The sequence below is a fragment of the Podarcis gaigeae genome, assembly GCF_964106915.1.
Source record: "Podarcis gaigeae genome assembly, chromosome: 10".
NCBI lineage: Eukaryota > Metazoa > Chordata > Lepidosauria > Squamata > Lacertidae > Podarcis > Podarcis gaigeae.
Genome location: NC_139686.1, coordinates 9,057,431 through 9,081,981, shown reverse-complemented (window position 1 = coordinate 9,081,981; position 24,551 = coordinate 9,057,431). Strand labels below are relative to the sequence as shown.

General features: G+C 46.9%; 1 protein-coding gene and 1 long non-coding RNA gene across 4 annotated transcripts in view; both read left to right on the top strand.

The window, feature by feature from the left end:
• The first annotated feature begins 712 nt into the window (after positions 1-712).
• LOC310826294 overlaps positions 713-24,551 on the top strand; it is a 204,687-nt gene continuing 180,848 nt past the window's right edge. Inside the window, exon 1 of the long non-coding RNA XR_014555698.1 lies at positions 713-831. This is a non-coding gene — a long non-coding RNA (uncharacterized lncRNA). The remainder of the gene's footprint in view (positions 832-24,551) is intronic.
• PRKCQ (protein kinase C theta) overlaps positions 3,689-24,551 on the top strand; it is a 56,712-nt gene continuing 35,849 nt past the window's right edge. For all 3 annotated transcript variants that reach the window (XR_014555586.1, XM_083700281.1, XM_083700280.1), the window contains exons 1-3: positions 3,689-3,871; positions 15,738-15,863; positions 21,005-21,204. Coding sequence is in view for 2 of the 3 variants with exons in the window: in XM_083700281.1 (XP_083556407.1) it covers positions 15,746-15,863; positions 21,005-21,204 (318 nt within the window). In the remaining variant the exon portion in view is untranslated. The remainder of the gene's footprint in view (positions 3,872-15,737; positions 15,864-21,004; positions 21,205-24,551) is intronic.

The window sequence follows — 24,551 nt, the reverse complement described above, 5'->3', positions numbered from 1 at the left end:
GTGAGTGGGGATTTGAACCCTGGTCAAATCCCAGGCTCCTGGACTGACAGTCTCGCCACTACACCAAACTGGCACTCACTTCCCTGCTACGTCATAGGGAGATTTGTGTGGAGCTTCCGAAATTGAAACCTGGAGGTGTGGGCTCTGCTTGGATGTTTTTGTCTGGCCTAACATTCAACAGGCCAGGAGATGAAAACTGTGCATCTTTTTCCAATTGGAAGATGCAGGGCAGACAAAAGAAAATGCCTTTTCACACTGTGCCTAGTTAAAAGTAAGGAATTTGCTCTTGCAAAAGGCAATAATGTTTGGGGAGAAGATTTGGAGAAAGCAGTGAGGAGCAATCATGCTATTATTATATGAAACCTTAATCGTTGTCATCATTAAAACAATTAGCAAATTTGAAATGTTTTCTGGAAATGCTGTCCCCACAGAATACTGGAAGAGGTATGTAAGATAATAAGGGGTTATGATAATCATTAGGAATTAATGACCTGCATTGCTGAATTCGGCAGGTGAATAATTAAAGTCTTGGAAACTATATGACCTAGATATCCATGATGCAAGGAAGAGTTTGTTTGCTGCTTATTGCAGCCTGCTCATGTCTTTTTCTGGACGAATGCCCATGGCTTCAATTAGGTAGTGATATAAAGGTAAAAGGACCCCTGACCATTAGGTCCAGTGGTGGCCGACTCTGGGGTTGGGGCGCTCATCTTGCTTTATTGGCCGAGGGAGCCGGCGTACAGCTTCCGGGTCATGTGGCCAGCAGGACTAAGCCGCTTCTCACGAACCAGAGCAGTGCACGGAAACACCATTTACATTCCCGCCAGAGTGGTACCTATTTATCTACTTGCACTTTGACGTGCTTTCAAACTGCTAGGTTGGCAGGAGCAGGGACTGAGCAATGGGAGCTCACCTCGTCTTGGGGATTCGAACAGCCGACCTTCTGATCGGCAAGTCCTAGGCTCTGTGGTTTAGACCACAGTGCCACCTGCGTCCCTAAGTAGTGGTATAGCAGGGGGGAAATCCAACAGGTGCATCTCTATGCCAGCTATGGGCATGTGGGGACCTCCAGTCTCAGCAACTGCTTCATGGGGGGCAAGACTTGCCGGAAACGAGTTTCTGTTGGATTTCTAGCCAGACACATGTTCATACCTTTCTCCTGCCAAACTGCTGGATTCAGTCGCAGAATCACAGAACTGTAAAGTTTGAAGGGTCTCCCCTCAGGGTCATCTAGTCCAACCCCCTGCAATGCAGCAATCTCAACACGCATGTCCCTCATCCAATTTGAAACCAGACCAGTCCCTGCTTCGCTTTGCAAATGCGCTAGCAGTTTTGTTGCTGCACCACCAGGGATCACATTTAATAGCAATGCTAATGAAATACAGTGGTACCTCGGGTTAAGTACTTAATTCGTTCCAGAGGTCCATTCTTAACCTGAAACTGTTCTTAACCTGAAGCACCACTTTAGCTAATGGGGCCTCCTGCTGCCGCCGCGCCGCCGGAGAACAATTTCTGTTCTCATCCTGAAGCAAAGTTCTTAACCTGAAGCACTATTTCTGGGTTAGCGGAGCCTGTAACCTGAAGCGTATGTAACCTGAAGCGTATGTAACCTGAGGTACCACTGTACGATATACGTTCCTCTGTGAATTTCCATTTGAGGATTCAATAAGGTGAATCATTAATGGAATGAAAAATAAATCAAAAGTGAAACTATGTGTAAGTGTAACTTACATGTTGCAGATTGGGAGTCAAAGGTGCGTTTTGGGTCCGAACAGGTGGGAGGTCGTTGCTGTAGGCTGCAATGAGCTAGACGGACCAATTTTCTGACTTTGGAAAAAGCAGCATCCTATGCCAGCATTGAGATGCCAGACCAAGATACAGTGGTACCTCGGGTTAAGAACATAATTCGTTCCGGAAGTCTGTTGTTAACCTGAAACTGTTCTTAACCTGAGGTACCACTTTAGCTAATGGGGCCTCCCACTGCCGCCGCACGATTTCTGTTCTCATCCTGAAGCAAAGCTCTTAACCTGAGGTACTATTTCTGAGTTAGTGGAGTCTGTAAGCTGAAGCACCTGTAACCTGAAGCGTCTGTAACCTGAGGTAACCACTGGGTTAGTGGAATCTGTAACCCGAGGTACCACTGTATTCCTGTTTGTCCAGGCTTTCGGTTGCTATTTAGGATCATACTGCAGTATGATTTTCAACCTGTTTCTGGTCGGCAGGGTAGGATTCATGCCTTTTAAAATACCGTTGGGTGAGCACTTTTTAGATCAAATTGGTTTTTCGTTGTATTTTTTTTTTGGCATTTGTTTTTGAATTTTCGTACTCTTTTTGTACTTTATGGGCTTGTAAGTTCCATTGCAGGGGGTCGGACTAGATGACACTGAAAGCCCCTTCTAACTTAACAGTTCTACAGTTCTATGATACTTCTTTGTGGAAAGCAACACACACACACACACACACACACACACACACACACATCGTATCTGTATTGGATTTGAAACCTTTTTTAAAAAACAGAGGGTGCTGTTTTGAATTGTTTCCATACACAAAACTGTCTCGAACTGCTCTTCTTGTGGCTCACTTTAACCGCGAAATCACTTTGAGAAATTGGAAGAGCTTCATAAATTGACTCAAATAAATAAATAGATAACACACTTTGAGCAATAATGTCTAATTTGTCCACTGTCAGCCATTTTTTAAAAAATTTATTTCCAGCCTATGTGTACAAACTCAAGTGTTTCCAAGCATGGCATTATGGTAACTTGGGGGGGGGGGGCAGAGGAGGGAGGAGTTGTAGAAGAGGAACCCGTCTCATTTCTCCTATTTCGAAAAGGCTAGAAGGGGGAGCCCAAGGGAGAGGAAGAGATTCGAGCCAGGTTGCATTTAAAAGGCAAAACTACCTGGTTTGAATTTGGACGTGGGTGACGCTGTGGGTTAAACCACAGAGCCTAGGACTTGCCGATCAGAAGGTCGGCGGTTCAAATCCCCATGACGGGGTGAGCTCCTGTTGCTCAGTCCCTGCTCCTGCCAACCTAGCACATTAAAGTGCACATTAAAGTGCAAGTAGATAAATAGGTACCGCTCTGGCAGGAAGGTAAACGGTATTTCCGTGCGCTGCTCTGGTTCACCAGAAGCGGCTTAGTCATGCTTGCCACATGACCCAGAAGCTGTTCACCGACTCCCTCGGCCAATAAAGCGAGAGGAGCGCTGCAACCCCAGAGTCATCCGTAACTGGACCTAATGGTCAGGGGTCCCTTTACCTTTACCTGGTTTGCACTTTTCAAAACAGTAGACGTGCCGAAACGCAGTCGTCCTTCAAAATCCGCCTGTCGCCGAATATTCGGTGCAGTTTTTCAGTCCAAAAAGACAATGTGCATTCAAAGGCACATATTGGTGAAGATAACCCAGGAAAATGTGTTGCATTAGGGGGGAATTCCTTTGCGAAAATGAGTGTGCATTTGGCAATATTGCATGTGAGGGTTTGTCGATCTTAGGAGAAATTTGCACCCATATGACGGTGAGTTTTCAGGATGAGGTCTCTACACACACACACCCCGCAAACGGATGTGGAAATGTGGAGAATTCCCTAGGGGAGCCCCAGCTTGCTGGCACCGCGTCCTCTCACAGCAGGCTCCCTGCGTCCTCTTGAATTCCATCTCTGTGCCCCGGGCAGCGACGGCAGCAGTCAGGTGGCGGCGGCTGTGTGGGTGGCCGTGTGGGTAACTGAAAGCGGCAGCTGTAGCAGCAGCAGGAGAAGGAGGAAGAGGAGACAGCAGCAGTCACAACTCGAACTGAACTTCTTGAGAGTGCACTGGCTGAAGCAGGCAGGACGGGGGGAAAAGGAAGGAGGGCGCAACTTGGAGATCAGGTATGGGGGGGAATGGGGAGCCGTGGAGAGGCAGAATATTTTCCCCCTGGAACTTTTGTAGGCTGTCTAAGCTTGCAGTGAATATGTGTGTGTGTGTGTGTGTGTGTGTGTCAGAGGAGAGAAATAGGGTGTATACAGTCCTCGTCTTGCTCGTAGAAACATAGAATTGTAAAGTTGGAAGGGACCCCGAGGGTCATCTAGTCCAACCCGCTTCAATGCAGGAATCTTTTGCCCAACGTGGGGCTCGACCACAACCCTGCGCTTAAGAGTCTCGTGCTCTACCGACCAAGCTATCAATCACAGAGTAGACCTGTGGATGTTGTTGTTGTTGTTGTTTAATCGTTTAGTCGTGTCCGCCTCTTCGTGACCCCATGGACCAGAGCAAGCCAGGCACTCCTGTCTTCCACTGCCTCCCGCAGTTTGGTCAAACTCATGCTGGTAGCTTCGAGAACACTGTCCAACCATCTTGTCCTCTGTTGTTCCCTTCTCCTTGTGCCCTCCATCTTTCCCAACATCAGGGTCTTTTCCAGGGAGTCTTCTCTTCCCATGAGGTGGCCAAAGTCTTGGAGCCTCAGCTTCAGGATCTGTCCTTCCAGTGAGCACTCAGGGCTGATTTCCTTCTGAATGGATAGGTTTGATCTTCTTGCAGTCCATGGGACTCTCAAGAGTCTCCTCCAGCACCAGAATTCAAAAGCATCCATTCTTCGGCGATCAGCCTTCTTTATGGTCCAGCTCTCACTTCCGTGGATGTTATTAGACGTGACTAACTTAGGCTCATTCATCTTACTGGGTCTACTCGGAGTATAACTTGGCTGGCTGTAACCCACACTTCCCCACCGCCACCACCCCTTGACAGCATTTTGTCACTTTTGAACATCCATTTCTGCTGTCTCTTTTCACAGCGACGAAAAGCAAGGGGTTGTTTCAGCTCCACACCAGGAAAAGTGTTTTGTTTTTTTTCTCCTCTTCAGGTTACAAACCTTAGTGAAAGGCTGGGCCGAATGGGGTGGTGGTCCCCCTTTATAAACTGGCAAGCTTATTCTGTGCCTGCCCTCGTCTGCCAGGCCTCGCAAGGCCAGATCTCAAATGGCAAAGGCTTTCCTCTTTCTATAAGTGCTTTTCTTGCCCAGGGCCGAAGCAGCAACTTGCCAGCGCTGCACAGTTATTTGAGGCTCAGAAGTGAGCTGGGGTTGCCAACTTTTAAGCCGGTCCCTCTGCCCTTTCAACAGCAGTTCGACGGGCAGGTGGCTAGGGTTGGCTTTGTGCCATGGGAAGAAAGCGCCAACAGCAGAACTCTGTGAAAAGGAACAGGAGCAGATCACATGGTGAGAAGTTGGAAATGCTGTGTTGGATGTGCAATCTCAGAGCCTTAAGTTGACACCAGGCATGGAGAAATCAGTCAATTTCAGATCTGTTTCTCATTTTTCCAGTATCAAATTCAGCTCTCCACATCTCCACACCAGTTTGCCAGTTGTTTATATATATATATATAATTTTTTTATTAACAATTTCCACATAACAGTATATGAAAACTTATCATATTCATTATTTCCCCCTTCGCCCACCCCCCATTCCCCATCAAACCCCTCCTTCCCCCCACAAGACTTTCCTGAGCTCCTCTCTCTGATTTCTCAACACACGTCACTCCCTGCATATTATAAAATTATTTCACTCCTTATATTATCTATCTACCACGTTACCAAACACTAAATTTGTGTATGTTGATTCAAAACCTGCCAAGGAGTCCAATTCATTTTGTTGTCTTTTTAAGTACTTTTGTAAAAAGTCCCCATTCTTCTTCAAAGTAGCAGTTGTTGTTTTTTACCCCCATGAGAATTCATCAGCATTTAAGTGTGGATTTCTCCTAACATGCCCATTTTCCCTATGCGATTTTTGCCTAAATTATGGATTTCGGGCAAAGAGGTTTCCTTAACGTAATGCACTTTGCATGCAGTTATCACAGATATATGCATTCCACACTTTCCCCCCAATATTTGCACACATCACTTGACTGAAGAACTGTGTTGCAAAATCCAGCTGTGTTTAGGTTTATGCATTGTTTCCAACAGTGCAAATTAAACCGGCTGACCTTTAACTACCAACTGAATCATGTTTCTCCCCTATCTCTAGTTACAACTCTGTAGATGGTCCTTCTGTATTCAGTGTGTAAGTTGGAGAATCTGGACGCGGAAGTCAGGATGGTGTAATTTGTTGTGTCTGTGTTAGAACGCCGCTTGTGTCACTCGTGGGCAGTTGCCGTTGTGTAAATGCCAGAGGGAAAAGCAGCAATGGCAGTCAATTAGGAAGTGAGCTGCTGTTGTGGGAAGTTTTTAATGTGTGACATTTTAATGTATTTTTAATCTTTGTTGGAAGCAGCCCAGAGTGTCTGGGGAAACCCAGCCAGATGGGCGGGGTACAAATAATAAATTGTTGTTGTTGTTTAGTCGTTTAGTCATGTCCAACTCTTCGTGACCCCATGGACCAGAGCATGCCAGGAACTCCTGTCTTCCACTGCCTCCCGCAGTTTGGTCCGACTCATGCTGGTAGCCTCGAGAACACTGTCCAACCATCTCGTCCTCTGTCGCCCCCTTCTCCTTGTGCCCTCCATCTTTCCCAACATCAGGGTCTTTCCCAGGGAGTCTTCTCTTCTCATGAGGTGGCCAAAGTATTGGAGCCTCAGCTTCACGATCTGTCCTTCCAGTGAGCACTCCGGGCTGATTTCCTTGAGAATGGAGAGGTTTATTATTATTATTATTATTATTATTATTATTATTATTATTAGTCAGCTGAGCCATGGACTGCTCAGTCTGCTTTCCGGTGTGGGAGGGCTGCTTCGAGGTTATTTCTCTTTAAACCAGACCTTGAACAGACTATCTTTTGACAGCCCTTCAAGATCAAAAACTGGCCTTTGCAAAGTTGGAGACCAGGTCACCATCTCAAAAGGACGTCTAGAGAGATAACTGGTGGCAAAAATACCAAAACTTGTTGACTTTTTGCTCTTATTGGTGGGATGCCCTTCCTCAAAGAGATCCGTTTTGCACCTTGCTCAATGCTGCCTGCTAAGCAATTTTTTATTTGGAAAAGCATCTGCAAGTACAGGCCAATTTAGGACTTCTGAACTCATGGTGTGTTCCTGGTAGGGATGGGGAATAAATTTGATTTGGTTAACGTGTAAAGGTGAACCTGCCTAATTCAAAATACCACTTGAAGCAAAACACAACCTCCTTTGAAATCCACACTTTTCTGAATTTTGTAATTCAGTTCTTCGGCCAAGCATTGTGTGGACAAGTGCATATACAGGGCGATTCATAATGAAGTATACAGCTTCCATTTATAGTGTGTTGAAACTGTATACTTCATTATGAATACCCTGAATTAGGATAAAGTGTGTGTATAGATGCATATGTTAATGAAAAAAAGAGCACACAGAAAAGCATCATATATGGGAAAATTGATTTGCAGAAATGTGTGTGTTGGACAAAATTGCATGCAAACTATATGCATTAGGGGAAATCTTTGTGAAAATGCTGATGAATTTACATGTTAACTTCTTTTCACTGCAAACTGATCTGGAAATGTGGCCTTACCGATGTTTTGAAAAAACGAGAAGCAGAGAGAAAGCAAAACTGACAGATTTGTCTGTCCATGTTTCTGGGACTGCGGCTCTTATTGTTTCACCGTGTTGATTTATGCTCGTTGTTTTATCAATTTTCATATTGATCTATGACCCCATTGAACATTCGGTTTCGAGTGGAAAGACAGCTCCGTAAGCATTTCCAGTAAACAAACTGAAAAATGTCTAAGTTAGGTTTCATAGGTTTGAGTTGTTTGGGGAGGAGTGTGGCGTCTTAGAAAATAGGATCCTGCCTTATAATGAATCAGGCCGTTGGCGTCCTTGTAGCTCAGTGGCTTTCCAGAATTTAGGATAGAAGCTGTTCCTAGCCCTAACTGGAGCTGCCGGGGACTGAACCTGTGACATTATGCATGTGAAGATGATGCTCTGTGGCTCTTCCCTAATTCTCCAGCGTTCTGATTCTGGTGGCCTAATTCTGAGTGGCACCAGTGTTGGCACAGGAGCACTGCTTCCTTTAAGACCCACTAGATGGGCTGGCTCCCAGCACCTCGAATTAAGTGTGACAGTTAGGTGGCAGAAAGTTGAGAGAGTGTCAGTGTGTGGTTGGAGCAGGAAACTTACAGGCGGAGAGTCAGCCGTTCCAGGAAACGGATCTGTTTGAATGAGAAACCTACAGACACACACACACAAAAAGCTGAATGTTTAATGCCTTTGTTCACCCCACAGTGCTTTGTTTTTTCCTGGGTGTACTCAGCTGTATGCAGTACTGGGCAGGGACACCAACTGGTGTGGGCTGAGGGGTCTTCAGCCCCCCCAAAGAAATCAGGGAGGGGGCTGGGCTCCCCCAAAACCCTGTGGCCTGCTCCACGGCCTTCTCCCCACCATGTCGCACAGGGAGGAGAAAGCCAAGTGCGGAGACCAGTTCCGTGCTCCGCATTACCCAGCCAGCATGCCAGCACTGGCATCGTGCACTAGGTGGGGGGTGGGACATGATGAGTGGTTGGAGGATGGTGGCTAACAGATTGAGGTTGAATCCTGACAAGACAGAAGTACTGTTTTGGGGGACAGGAGGTGGGCGGGTATGGAGGACTCCCTGGTCCTGAATGGGGTAACTGTGCCCCTGAAGGACCAGATGCGCAGCCTGGGAGTCATTTTGGACTCACAGCTGTCCATGGAGGCGCAGGTCAAATCCGTGTCCAGGGCAGCTGTCTAACAGCTCCATCTGGTACGCAGGCTGAGACTCTACCTACCCGCGGACTGTCTCACCAGAGTGGTGCATGCTCTGGTTATCTTTCGCTTGGACTACTGCAATGCTCTCTACGTGGGGCTACCTTTGAAGGTCACCTGGAAACTACAACTAATCCAGAATGCGGCAGCTAGACTGGTGACTGGGAGCGGCCGCCAAGACGGTATAACACCAGTCCTGAAAGACCTACATTGGCTCCCAGTATGTTTCCGAGCACAATTCAAAGTGTCGGTGCTGACCTTTAAAGCCCTAAACAGCCTCGGTCCAGTATACCTGAAAGAGCGTCTCCACCCCCATCGCTGTACCCGAACACTGAGGTCCAGCTCCGAGGGCCTTCTGGAGGTTCCGTCACTGTGAGAAGTCAAGTTACAGGGAACCAGGCAGGGGGCCTTCTCGGTAGTGGCGCCCGCCCTGTGGAACGCCCTCCCACCAGATGTCAAAGAGAACAACAACTACCAGACTTTTAGAAGACATCTGAAGACAGCTCTGTTTAGGGAAGCTTTTAATGTTTGTGGTATTACAGTATTTTAATATTTGATTGGAAGCCGCCAAGAGTGGCTGGGGAAGCCCAGCCAGATGGGCAGGGTATAAATAAATAAATAAATAAATAAATAAATAAATAAATACCTGGCGCGTCACATGATGAGCCCCTGCAATGTAGGAGGCAAGTCAGCGCCCTTGGTACCAGCACAGTTTTTTCTCAAAGAAAAGACACTGGCTCCCCCAAGGTATAGGAATAAATAGGATTGGGGGGTGGGGTGGAGAAGAAATGATTCCTCTTTCCCATCAGTGTGCAGAACCCACCTCTGAGCAGCTTGGCTTCACTTTATTATTATTATTATTATTATTATTGTTGTTGTTGTTGTTGTTGTTGTTGTTGTTGTTGTTGTTGTTGTTGTTGCTGTATTTTACCAACAACCAAAACACAAACAATGAGACCCCCCCCAGGTGGCTGATACATTGGGTATACATAATCAAGAATAACATATTCAAATCAACCATACGTACAATTCTATATACATTAACACTCCTCCCTCCACAAGGTTTGTTTAACTTTTAACATTTTAATTGCCCTAAATTGTTCAAATCTGCCCAAATAATTCAATATCTTCTCAATCCAATCCTCCTCCTTCTCGCTGACCTTAAACCCTCTCATTTTGTGTATCTTCACGGTTAGATATTCATTGGCTTTGCTTTAATGTCCTCCAGTTAAAAACACGTGTGTGTGTGTGTGTGTGTGTGTGTGTGTGTGTGTGTGTGTTTTGAGACCAGGGGTGTTGTGGAAGCAGAATGTCCCAGCCCTGAGTTCAAATTTCACTTGCATCAAGTCAGCTGGCAACGTGGGGATGTTTTCTTAATTCTAGAGGGTATTGGGACATGGCGTGGTTCCCTCCATGGGCCAGATCGTGCATGCGCATGAGCCCGTGTGGCCACAATTTCCAGCATCTGCGCCTGTGCAAACGTGATTTTTGGCATCTGAGCATGCTCAGACGCTCCAGCACCATGGAAGCGAGTCCCCACACTGTGCTGCTCCGGTTTAGCGCAGTGTACGGGGACTCACTGAGTGGTTGTCTCAGTTCCGGGGTGGCTCGGGGGCCAGTTAAACAACCTCATGGGCCTTAGGTTGCCTCCCCGTGCCCTGGCTTCTTCGGCAACCTGTCTCATCCCTGTCTCCTGGCCCCCTTCCTCTCCTGCCACTGATTCTGGACTGCTCTCTGTCCCAGCCTCTCCCTGCTCACTAAACCCCGTTGCCTCTTCAGCTTCGACATCTCCTCCTCCCCACCTGCTCCCTCTTCTCCCTCTAACCGCCACCCCACCACATATCCCCTGGCTCTGAGCCTTCTTCCCCTGGGAGTTCCCTTGGGGTTCCCCAGCTGGTACCTCTCACCATTCCTCTGCATCCAGCCAGTCCATGACATCTGATCGTTTAGTCACTGGCTCTCTGGTAGACTCTAAGCAAGGAGTGCAGAATACAAAAGAGGTAATGTTAGATGCCAAGTGTGCCATTAGATACCTTTGGTCCTCTCTGTGTGGCTGGTGTGGGTGTTTAATTAAAGGATGGACAGCTTGTTTTCCAGACCAGTTTCACCCAGAGGTGGAAAGCGCTGGCAGTAGTTGCACAATTTGAAGGCAGAGAAATGACGCCGCTTGAGTCTATTTGCAAACGTGCAGCATCTTAACTCGTCTTTTCCACAACTCCCCTAATATGAGGACTTTCTGCACTTAATCGAGCCATTGGAGAAGTTCATTTAGTTCACCTTTCCGATGCAAACCTGCAAAATTCACTCTTCTCAACGCGAATCGAAACACAGCTCTCCTTCTGAAGCCGCACTTTCTCTGAATTTTGCAACGCAGTTATCCAGCCAAAGAATGGATGCAAAAAAAGGGGAAAAAAGTTCTTATTTGTGAAAAGTATGTTCAAAAAGGCAGTTGGTATTGGTGAAAATAATGATGCGCAGAAGTGCATTGGGTTCCAGGGAAATGGCTTGCAAAATAAGTGAACGCTAGGCAAAATTGCTAAAAAGCAGAGACATCACCTTGCCAAGAAAGGTCCGTATAGTTAAAGCTATGGTTTTCCCAGTAGTGATGTATGGAAGTGAGAGCTGGACCATAAAGAAAGCTGATCGCCAAAGAATGGATGCTTTTGAATTCTGGTGCTGGAGGAGACTCTTGAGAGTCCCATGGACTGCAAGAAGATCAAACCTCTCCATTCTTAAGGAAATCAGCCCTGAGTGCTCACTGGAAGGACAGGTCCTGAAGCTGAGGCTCCAATATTTTGGCCACCTCATGAGAAGAGAAGACTCCCTAGAAAAGACCCTGATGTTGGGAAAGATGGAGGGCACAAGGAGAAGGGGACGACAGAGGACGAGATGGTTGGACAGTGTTCTCGAAGCCACAAACATGAGTCTGACCAAACTGCGGGAGGCAGTGGAAGACAGGAGTGCCTGGCGTGCTCTAGTCCACGGGATCACAAAGAGTTGGACACGACTAAATGACTAAACAACAACAACAACTGGCAAAATTGCACGGGAAAATGTGCACATTGGAAAGAGCACATTCTCAAATGCACGGGAGTTTTCACACAGACTTTTTATGAACAAATTTGTAGTCTCCTGGGATGAGCTTGCCTACTAAGGAGTAAGTCCTATTAGATTCAATGGTACTTACTTCCAGTAGCCCAATGGGTCAGTGGATCAGGATCCCTGCATTGCTGGAAGTTGGGGCTAGATCACCCTCACGGTCCCTTCCAGTTCTACAATTCTGTGATTCTAAGTGGGGTTAGGATTGCAGCCTTGTTTTTGATGGCTTGCTTGCATGATAGACAGGTTGGCAGGCAGGCAATTGCAGGCAGGCAATTTCCCAGGTGTGTCATTCTGGAACATTCTGGAAGAAAATGGCACCCCTCCACACACAGAGAGAGAGTTGGTCACCTTTTGGTCTTGTCCCCAAAGCATGCAGTGCCCTGGGTATTCTGGGAAAATAAAATAAGATCAGTTGCTTTCTCTAGAGAAAGGTGAGCTTGCTGTGAATGAGTGACAAACCGCTATGAGCAGGAGAATGGAACCGGCACCATTTATCATGCCCATTCATTCCTCAAGGCATTTTTTTCATGCTGAATTAAACCTGAATGGGCCCCCGTTTGGTTCAGTTGTTCATTCACTGCAAGATAAACGCAACATCCCTCCGGCACAGAGCAGCTGCACTACTTTAACTTGGTAAAAAAGATTTGCGCAGTACAATCCTCTGCAGGTCTACTCAGCCATAAGCCCCATTAAGTTCAATGGGACTTGCTCCCAGGTAAAGATTGCAGCCTAAGGAAGATATGTGTAAGAGTTTATTTTGGAGTCATGTTCAGCACAAAGAAAGGAGGTCTTTATGGTTGTCACTGCTGCAGTTTTGTTCCAGTGGAAAAAAACCTGATAACATCTCAAGCTAAAAGATCTTCTACTCTTTAGTATGTAGATGGTGTGAATTTATAGGTTGGGGGTGGGGAGGTTTTCCTCTTTAGCTCTGTCAATTCTGCCAAAACTCTACGCAGAAAACTGACAAGGTTAAATTCGTAACGACCTGATCATTCTTTATTGCAATTTATTTGCACCGGAGCAAACGAAGTTGGCTGAATTCAAGTCCCACTGAACTCAACGGGCCTAGTTAAACATGGCCGAAGCCTTATTGATTTCAGTGGGGCTGGACTAAATGAGTCTGGATGCAACCCACCATTGTTTAATTATGTGTCTAGGATGTCTCTTCTGTATTCATACCCTTTGATGTGAAGGGTGATTCATTTCATGGGGACCAGATTCCATTTTCTCTTTACATGGTCTTTACATGCCCTTTGCTGGGATCAAGTGGACTTGGTGGTCTCCGAGCCTTTCATTCTCACGTAGATATGGGCAGGAAGTACTGCAAAATGATTACCCCACCCCACTCACTCGGTGGTTAGGTTTTTCGGCCACAGGAACTTCACCTGTGACAATTTTGTGCTCCCTTGCAGACATGAGCAAGGCAGGGAATTCACAAAGTAAGCGCCACCCTATGTTAAATGTGGAGGAACTGCTGGGATCGGAGACACCAGTTTGCCAGGGTGATTGGGCGAGCCAATGTTGCGCGTGGACCTCACACATGGGATGTCAGGACACTGGGAGGAGATGCAGTCAGAGTCAAACAGCAGCCATACAGGAGGTGGAGGGAAGGAGCTGGCCACTGGAGTTGAGCTGCGGTCAGCTCCACGTTTCCCCTTCGCAATTTGTGGACATTGGGGGACCAGGCCTCTACCTGGCCCCCACCCCAAAGATATATGGTGGCCCTGAAATGGCTCGTAATCTGGTGAACCAGGTTCGCTTCCCCACTCCTCCACCTGCAGCTGCTGGGTGACCTTGGGCCAGTCACACTTCTTGAAGTCTCTCAGCCCCACTCACCTCACAGTGTGTTTGTTGTGGGGGAGGAAGGGAAAGGAGAATGTTAGCCGCTTTGAGACTCCTTAAAGGGAGTGAAAGGCGGGATATCAAATTCAAACTCTTCTTCTTCAGAGATATGAGATGATCAGAGCCCCCCCAAACTTGAAGCATGAGAAGTCCTATCAAAAAAATTATAATTTAGGCAGAATATTTGGACTATTTGATATGTATTTGTATAATTTAGAGAATGTTAGCCACTTTGAGACTCCTTCGGGTAGTGATAAAGCGGGATATCAAATCCAAACTCTTCTTCTTCTTCTTGTGAGGACTCAATGAGGAGGGGGGAAGTATGTATGCCACCTTGAAGAAAAAGGTGGGATAGAAACACAATAATTAAAATAATAAATTGAGTTGGCCTTTGGCATGATGCTGCCAATGTTCTTCCCGGTCTGCCTCTGGCTCCATTGTCTCCTCACTGCTGCTTCTGCCACTCCATCAAGGATTGTGAATGCCATCCCCCTCCATGACATGGTGGTGTGGAGGTAAGAGTGCCAAACTAGGACCTGGGAGACCAGAGTTCGAATCCCAGTTCCACCATGAAGCTCACTGGGTGATCTTCGGCCAGTCACAAGGCTTTCTCGGCAGACATTCTGGGATCAAATCAGAAAGCATGACGGCTTCTGTAAATCCAGGACTGTCCCTGGAAAATAGGGACGCTTGGAGGGTCTGTGTTTGTTTTCCCTTCCGGTGAGGCTCACCCTTCCAAGGTCCCACTCACTGGCTGACTTCATTTCCATCCAGTATACAGTGGTACCTTGGTTCTCAAACTTAATCAGTTCCAGAAGTCTGTTCCAAAACCAAAGCGTTCCAAAACCAAGGCACACTTTCCCATAGAAAGCAATGCAAAACGGATTAATCCGTTCCAGACTTTTAAAAACAACCACTAAAACAGTAATTTAACATGAATTTTACTATCTAACGAAATGAAAGCAAGAAACAATGTGCTGCAGTCGCACAAGCAATCATTCAGTAGCTGAACTGGGTTCCACACAGTCACAAAAAAAACAAAACAAAAGAGCTGCAAAAAGAAAAACGCAAAATAAATAGCAAAACCTGACAGGCCTTAGTGTAACACTCAAAATGGAAGCATAACACTCAAAACAGAGCACGTTCAGCTTCCAAAAAACGTTCACAAACCGGAACACTTACTTCTGGGTTTGCAGTGTTTGGTTTTCAAGTTGTTTGAGTACCAAGGCACTTGAGAACCAAGGTAAAAGGTAAAGGTAAAGGGACCCCTGACCGTTAAGTCCAGTCGCGAACGACTCTGGGGTTGCGGCACTCATCTCGCTTTACTGGCTGAGGGAGTCGGCGTTTGTTTGCAGACAGCTTCCAGGTCATGTGGCCAGCATGACTAAGTTGCTTCTGGTGAAACCAGAGCAGCACACAGAAACGCCGTTTACCTTCCCGCTGGAGCAGTACCTATTTATCTACTTGCACTTTGACGTGCTTTCAAACTGCTAGGTTGGCAGGAGCAGGGACTGAGCAACGGGAGCTCACCCCGTCTCGGGGATTCAAACTGCCGACCTTCCGATCGGCAAGCCCTAGGCTCTGTGGTTTAGACCACAGAGCCACCCGCCACTGTATAAATATCGAATTTAACACTTGACAGCATCTTATTTAACCATGCCAGCTTCCAGCCATCCCCTTGCAGTGCCATTTTGCAAACTGCTTTGCTCCTGGCTCCCTTTCGGGGGTAGCTTATGCCTGGCATTGACTTGTGCAGGGTTCACTGAGCTAACGCTTTCCCCTCGCCCCCCCTCCTCCAGCATCCAATATCCAATTTCAAGCCCTCCTGCAGCTGCCTGCTGCTTTTCACCCAGCAAAGTCAATCAGATGTCATTCCCGACCATTGCCTTGGTGACCACAGCAGCCTCCAGCGATACAGAGAAGCCGACAGCATAGCTGCTCCATGTGCCAGGGAAACTTTTGCTAACTCAGCGGGTTGTGGGACGGAGAGGGGAAATGCTGTCCAGAATGGATAAGCGACTTCTCTGTTAAATTCCCGGGCTTGCCACAGACGCTGAAACTACAACAGCCAAGGCAGTTGCGAGAGCCTCTCCAATAAGGTCTGCTTTCTTCTCCTCGCAGAGACCGACATGTCTCCATTTCTCCGTATTGGATTGTCCAACTACGACAGCGGTCCCTATCTCCCTTCCCAGGGGGATGTGATCGATCCGTATTGCGCAGTGATAGTCAAGGAAGCAGTGGAGTCGGGTAAGTGCTTTATTCTTACGTTTGAGCATGCATGCGCTTAATAACAACAACAATATTTTATTTTTATATGCCACCCATCTGACTGGGTTTCCCTAGCCACTCAGGGAGGCTTCCAGCAAAATATTGAAGACACAGTGAAATGTCAAACCTTAAAAACATTCCCTGTACAGGGCTGCCTTCAGATGTCTTCTAAAAGTCATATAGCTGTTTATCAGCTTGACATCTGACAAGAGGGTGTTCCACAGGGCAGGGGCCACCACCGAGAAGGCCCTCTGCCTGGTTCCTTGTACCTTCACTTCTCACAGTGAGGGAACCACCAGAAGACCTTCAGATCTGGACCTCGGTGTCCAGGCTGAACAATGGCCAATGGTTAGGGCCGGCCAACCTGTGAGGCAAGGTGAGGTGACAGCCTCAGGCGGCAGGATCCACAGGGATAGCAGATCCCAATGTAGATATTTTTGGGCCACCCACAAATATTGTTCTTGATCTTCACTCACCCTTCTTCCCTGGTGGGGAAGGGGGTGCCATTTTGTGGTTCGCCTCAGGCGCCAAAATGTCTTGGGCCAGCCCTACTGGGGGAGATGCAGCCTGAGTCTATCCAGAGTGAATTTCAAATCACACATTAACATTGATTGATTGTCGATCGATTGATAATATTTGTATACCCTGCTCTCCAGCCTAAAAGCATTCCAGAGCGGCTTACGTATACAGTAGTCAAAACAAGACAGCCCCTGCTTGCAGGGTTACAGTCTAGAGAAGCACGACACACAAGGGGAAAGGAACAAGGAGGGCAGAGGAAAATCAAAACTCAGACACCAATTTCTAAACAGTTGGTGTTCCTACAATGGCCGACTAGCATAGTTCAGGAGGGAAATGGTGGAGTGAGTTCTGTTTTCCAGCTCTCCCACTGCTGGAATGGCTGTCTCAGATGAGGGAGGGAGGCCTGATGCAGTTGGTATTTTATATGTTCTTGTCTGTCATGGTTTTATTTTCAAACCAAGATTCATATAGAATCATGGAATTCTGAGTTGGAGGGGAAAACGAGGGTCCTCTAGTTCAACTCCCTGCAATGCAGAGTTGTTGTAGTTGTTGTTGTTTTAAAAAAATACCCAATGTGGAACTCAAACCCACCTCTCATTCTCTACAGACTGAGCTAGCCTAACTGTTGTTTTTATATTCTTGTTAATTGTTATGCTGCTCGTTCATTCATTCTTTCATTCATTCATTCAATCAATATCCTGCTCTTCCTCCCAAAGCAGTCCAGGAATGACAAACGCAGCCATGATTATTTTCAAATATTCTAACAACAGTTTTACAAAATTGTCTTGGAGCTGCCCACAATCTGAGAGGTGCCAGGAGCAGTGTCTTTCAGCCATCAAACAGGAATGATTTTAGATTCCTCCTCAAAGTCAATAACAAGGAAGACAGGTGTACCTCACCAGGGTGGGCGTTCCACAAATGGGGAGCCATCACAGAAAAGGCCCTGTCGCAGGTTGGTGACAACAGAGCAGCCTGCAGTTGGGTCAGAGAAAGAGCAGATAGAGACTACTTCATCCTTTCCCTCCTGTTCCATTCCCAGCTCAAAAATTGCCCTCCGGCAGCTCCTTTTTTTACCCACAGATAGAAAAATACAATTGTCACATATTTTCCCCAAAGTTTTCTACATGCCTGGGTACTATTTCTTTTCTTCTATTCTTCCTTTTGTCTTATCTTACTCTGTACACTTGTAATTATGTAATTTTTTTTAATCTTTCAATAAAATAAGAAGAGGTAAAACAGCTTGCTCAGATCCCCCCCCCTTTTTTTTTTCATTTTTGAGCAGGGAAACAACTACAGTAAAAGGAAGGAATTAAGCATGGGAACATAGGAAATTTTCTTTATCCTATCAAACTCAGTATTGTCTGCACTGACTGACAGCTCTCCTGGATTTCAGACAGGGAGTCATTGCCAGCCCTACCTAGGGCTTGAACCCGCAGCCTTCTACATGCCAAGCAGATGTTCTGTCACTTAGCTATGACACTGGCCCTAATTTTCTCTAGCCAGCCTTCCTCTATCCCATCCAACTTTCAGCCTTCCCAAGTGAATTTTTGCTTTCTTTACAAGAAGAAAAAAGAAAAAAGCAGAATAAATAATTTGTATTTTAAAGTGCCTAGTTTGGGCTAGTTTATTCTCCCTGTTTTTAGCATGCAGCAGTATTTGAGTGTCACGTGATTTTAAGGAACGATTTAGGACTTGGCCATTCCAGAACTCCTCGATATGAATGGAAAACATCAGGAATCTGCCTTATTATGTTCAGCACTCCAATTTCAGAACTGGGTAAAATAGGCCTTTATTCAAAACAGTGGCGCTAAGCAAAGAAAAGTACCTTTTATAAGGAAAGAAAAAAGGTGCTATTGTAGTCCTTTAAAAAAACCACACACCCAAAGAATAATCTTGAGATCCAAGAGTGCCGGCAAGCTAAAAATAATCCCTCTTAATGCAGAAAAGCATTTAGTCTTGCACAGAAAGGTCAGGGAACTTAATACACACACACATCCCATAATGTCTTGTTGGGGAAAGAGCCAGAAAACTAAGAAGCTTTATAGAATCATGTTGCTTTGATGGAGAGGCTGAAATTGCTTAAACGAACACCCTCAAAAGAAATGGCTCCTTCTCCGCCAATATTATCGCCCGTTAATTAAATACACTGCAATCCACATAAATCTCAAGGCAATTAATAGGATCTTATGGGATGACTGGAAAACCCAGAGAGATATTTCTGCTTAGCCGACATTGGTTCAGCAGGTAAGACACAGCCACAGAACATCAAGAAAAGTCCTTGGGCCTGGGATAATTCATCAGTACACAACACTGGTACTCCCCATAGAAACTGTCCCAGTCTCTATGCCCATCCTCTGTGCCTCCTCCATGTTAGGTCCAGAGGGTAGCACTGTGAGAACGGTGCCTTTTCTGCAGTGGCTCCCAGTTTGTGGTATGCTCTTCCTCTTCAAACGGGTCTTTGGCTGTTTAATATTCTACAGCCTTTAAAATGTGTCTTGCTGTTTTGTTTTAATTATTCACTTGTGTAAACCCTGTATTTTATTGTGTCTTGTTTTCACCCTGCATTTTATGTGACTTGTTTCAGCTCTGAAATCTTATGATGGTATATACATCTAATTAATTAATCATAATGCGGGTCAAGCAAAAGTGTGAATGAGCCCCTACGTGATCTGATTAATAATAATAATAATAATAATAATAATATTTTTACCCTGCCCATCTCACTCTGGGTGGCTCCTGACATAATAATAATAATAATAATAATAATAATAATAATAATAATAATGCAAAAACATTTAAAACTTCCCTAGACAGGGCTGCCTTCAGATGTCTTCTAAAAGTCAGATAGTTGTTTAACAAAGCAAGCCTTCCATCTTCCTCAATGTTGCATGCATTTGTGAGCTGCGATGGAGCAAATTCAGGGAGTGGGGCTGAATTTAAACTGCATTGCAGATGATTCTGTTATTTTATTCAAACCTGCTGCCCACAAAGCAGCTCACCCTGAAACAGGAGCCCGCAGATGAGTAGGGCTGCTGTTGCCACTTCAGAAGGCTTTGATGAATCCTGATGAATCTTGCAGAAGATGAACTCGCTGCCCTTTCAAAACTCCTTTTGACCAAACAGGCCACCTGGATACCTGCGGCCTGCGGCCACCTGCCTGCCTTGGTGACATTTGCTTTTTGGAAGGCTCTGGTGTGTCTTTGAACTCTGCAGAATGAAAAGCTTCAAAGCCAAGCCTCAGCCATCCCTCCTCTAGTTACTTCCAGGATGGATTGCTGCAATGCGCTCTACATGGGGCTGCCTTTGAAGACTGTGTGGAAGTTCCAATTAGTTTGGAAAGCAGCTGCTAAACTGCTAATAGGAGACCCAGGAGGTGGGATCATTTCACACCTGTTTGGAAAGAATGCATTGGTTTCTTGTACATTTCCAGGCTCAAAGTGCTGGTGCTTCCCTTTGGAATATGACCCAAATATTATTGATTGATTGATTGATTGATTGATTGATTGCATGGCCATTTAAATGTGAGCATTCATAATTTAAATGCACAATAGAACATTCCCATTAAAACACGCACAGGGAATGCTTTTCAGCCCACTGGTTACATTCCCTTCTGGGGTGGTGAGTCTCCTCCTCCTCCTCCTCCTTCTTCTTCTTTGGCGATACCTCATAGCCAAGTGTCTTCAAAAAACACAGTTTTAACAGTGAGTCTGTAAGTGACTGTGGAGGCCAATTCTGGATCCACACGTCCTTCCACAGTGGAGACATTGGTTTTCAGGCAGGAGTTGGTCATGGTGTGGATTTGCCAAACGTGCCTTCCAAATAATAATAATAATAATAATAATAATAATAATAATAATAATAATAATAATAATAATAATATATTTATACCCCGCCCATCTGGCTGGGTTTCCCCAGCCACTCTGGGTGGCTTCCAACAAAGTATTAAAATACAGTAGTCTGTTAAACATTAAAAGCTTCCCTAAAGAGGGCTGCCTTCAGATATCTTCTAAAAGTCTGGTAGTTGTTCTTCTCTTTGACATCTGGTGGGAGGGTGTTCCACAGAGCAGGTGCCACTACCGAGAAGGCCCTCTGCCTGGTTTCCCGTAACTTCGCTATCCGCAGTGAGGGAACTGCCAGAAGACCCTCGGAACTGGACCTCAGTGTCCAGGCAGAACGATGGGGGTGGAGACACTCCTTCAGGTATACTGGACCGAGGTTGTTTAGGGCTTTAAAAGTCAGCACCAACACTATGAATTGTGCTCAGAAACGTACTGGGAGCCAAGACCGATGTTATGTGGTCTCAGCAGCCACTCCCAGTCACCAGTCTAGCTGCCACATTCTGGATTAGTTTCTCCCTTTTGTCCTGAGTTCGGGCATCTTCAAAGCCCATGACACCTTTGGTAAAGGCTGTTCTCCAATTGGAGCACTCGCAGGCCAGTGTTTCCCAGTTGTCGGTGTTTATACTACATTTGCCTTGAGAAAGTCTTTGAACCTCTTTTGTTGACCACCAGCATTACGCTTCCCATTTTTAAGTAGGGGCAGGGGGGAAGTATTTGCTCTGGATGAGATGCAACTATTCAAATAAATCCTTTTGACCCTAGAGAACGGCCAATCCTACGTCCAGAAGAAGCCCACCATGTACCCACCTTGGAACAGCACTTTCGATGCTCACATCCACAGGGGCCGTGTAATGCACATCGTTGTGAAGGACAAGAGCGCCGAAATGGTCGCAGAAACGACGGTAGAACTCAATTTGGTTGCAGAGAAGTGCAAAAAGAGGAATGGGAAATCAGAAATTTGGGTAAGCGCAAGAGCCGTTGCTCATTTGCAGGGCCGGATTTTGATGAGGCCCTAAGCTACTGAAGGTAATGGGGCCCTTTCTATGTCAAGCTGTCCTTTGTCAACAACAAATTGTTACTGTTTTTTGTGTTGAATATATGCTATATGGTAATTTATGGACCTAATAGATATCTCAAGCCCTTTGCACATGTTGCCATGTAACCAGTCCATGCAGAATGTAAGGTAAAGGATAAAGGGACCCCTGACCATTAGGTCCAGTCGTGGACGACTCTGGGGTTGTGGCGCTCATCTCGCTTTATTGGCCGAGGGAGCAGGCGTACAGCTTCCGGGTCATGTGGCCAGCATGACTAAGCCACTTTTGGCGAACCAGAGCAGCGCACGGAAATGCCGTTTACCTTCCCGCCGGAGCGGTACCTATTTATCTACTTGCACTTTGACATGCTTTCGAACTGCTAGGTGGGCTGGAGCTGGGACCGAGCAACAGGAGCTCACCCCATCTCGGGATTCGAACCGCCGACCTTCTGATCAGCAAGCCCTAGGCTCTGTGGTTTAACCCACAGCACCACCCGCGTCCTTTAGAGAGATGCTCTACCACTGAGCTAATTAATGGAGACTCTTTTCCTTAAAAGCCATCTGCAGTCAATGGGAGTTGCCAGTTCCTGCAGAATTGAAACACTTGGTTTCAATAAGCCTGCTGTGAATTTGCTCAGTCTGAAGGACACTCTTCTAATAGACTTTGCTTAGATTTTTTTTTAAAAAAAAAATCCCCTTTGGGCAGGAAGAATAATTGGCAGTAATAAAACTGACTTGAGCTTGAATTCGTTCATGCCTCGCCAGGGATTTTTCTCCAAAAACATAATGGAAAGCTTAATGAAGAAATGTAGAGAACTGTATAGATCATGATGCAACTGTCCTGGAAGCTTTTGAAATGCACTTGTGTAAAACATTATTGCTGGGGATGCAGTACGACGTTTCTGAGGACCTTCTTACCAGACTGAATGATAAAGGCAGGAGCGGGTGCTGAATGCCTAGATCTGAACTGCGCAGTGCAATCCTGTTGCAGAGTTGGGGCAGGTTCAGAAAAGGGGTGACCCAAATGGTCCCCTATTTAGATGACTTTAGAAGAGGTTTAGCTGAATTTGTGGGCTATCGATGGCTATGCAGCGGGGCAAGGCAAGTAATTTGCGCCCCTAACCCCTAACCTGCCGCCGCTGCCAGCTTCTTCTTGCTGCTGCCTGGGCTGGTCTGGTGTGGTTCTCTCCCGCGCTCAGCACTGCACTGGGCGGCCACTGCACTGTCCCTCCCCCAGATAGTCCCTCCCTCGCTCTCTCTCCGCTCCGCACGCCTGGCACCCTCCCCCTCCACAGTGGGCGGCGACCCGGCAGCTCGGATCGGATTCGCACAGCCAGCACTGCAGTGAGAGAGAGTGAGCCAGGTAGGGGCAGAGAGCTGCGAGTGCGAGCGCGCCCCCCCCCAAATGTTGCGCCCGGTGCGGCTGGCCCCCCCCTGCACCCCCCACGCTACGCCACTGTGGCTATGAGCCATGATGGCAAAGCTCTGCCTCCATTCTGGAAGTGTGCTGGTCCCGAGGGTTATCCGTGTGGCGAGGTCCGAGTCCGACCCAAGGTCGAGGGTGTGGTATGGAGGCTGTCCATCAAAGCTGAAGCTGAGTCCAAGGCGGGGAGTCGGGTGAGGTCAGGAACTCTGGCAGAAGAGCAGGACAGGGTGCAGGCAGGAACCGGCTAGCAACAACGTTGCTCCCGCAACCTGGGACTGGGGCTGGCTGGCTTTTATCTGCCCCGAGGCATAGGGCGGCCCCGGTCCACAGGTGACTCGCCTCTCCTGGCCTGGAGGCAAGCACTCCTCCTGCGGGAACTTAGTTCCCTCTGCCTCTCTGCCCTGAACCTCTGCAGCTCAGGAGAGGCTGGAGGGTTACCGGACCCAGAGGCAACCTCAGCTTCCCCTGACAGGGCTGAGAGTGGAGCACCTGCAGGCAATGGGTCCTCCATCACCTCAGGAGCCAGAGCAGACTCAGCTAATGCCTGCATCTGAGGATCCAGCACAGGTGAGGACCCTTCAGGCTCAAGCCTGAAGGCGAGGACTCCTGTGCAGGCTGGGATTCCTCAGGTTCAGCCTCCAAGTCCGAATCCCAGGCCATCACAGGAAGGCAGCAATGCTTCTGAATACCAGTTGCTGAAAACAGCAGGACGGGACCAGTGGTGTAGCGTGGGTTGCCAGTACCCGGGGCTGTGTGGAAGCAAGGAAATGGATGGAGTACACATGCACATTCAATTGCCTAAACGTCATCCACTGCAGCCACAGACATGAGATGAGAAGAGTCGTTCCATTGTCTAGAGAGGTCACTTCTTGATTCTCATGGAAAAGCCATTTTCAATGGAGTCCAGCGACCCAGGCAGCACCGGGTGTTTGAAATTTTGTGCCCCCTAGCAATTTTGGGCCTGGGACAACCACCCCTTTGCCCACTCCCACACTACACTACTGCCTAAGAGTGTGTTCTTGTGCTTCAGTCCTCCTTGAAAGTTTCCCACAGGCAACTGGCTGACCGCTGTGAGAACAGGACACTGGGCTAGATGGGCCATTGGTCTGATCCAGCAAAGTTCTTGTATTTTCATCCAGGAGGACAAGCAAAGGATTACAGTGGTACCTCTGGTTGTGAGCAGGATCCGTTCCGGAGCCCTGTTCACAACCTGAGCAGAATGCAACCTGCATCTGCGCGTCTGCGCATGCGCGGGTCGCGATTTGCTGCTTCTGTGCATGTGCGTGACATCATTTTGAGTGTCTGCACATGCGTGAGTGCCGAAACCCGGAAGTAACCCTTTCCGGTACAGTGGTACCTCGGGATACATTCGCTTCAGGTTACATATGCTTCAGGTTACAGATTCCGCTAACCCAGAAATAGTACTTCAGGTTAAGAACTTTGCTTCAGGATGAGAACAGAAATCGTGCTCTGGTGGCGCGGCGGCAGCAGGAGGCCCCATTAACGAAAGTGGTGCTTCAGGTTAAGAACAGTTTCAGGTTAAGTACGGACCTCCAGAACGAATTAAGTACTTAACCTGAGGTACCACTGTACCTTGGGTCACTGCGGGACGCAAGATGAAAAGATTTAACCCGAAACGTCTTTAACCCGAGGTATGACTGTATTTCTGTTAACCAATGTCAGGTGTTCTCAACCTCCCTTCATAATAAATAAATAAATACTTTAATACATTTATTTATTTATTTATTTATTTATTACTGTGGATCACAAGATGATTGCGAGATCTTTCCATTATGGCTTTTCACGCGATGGTCACTCCCTGGCTGTTTTGTCACTCACTCTTCCTTTTT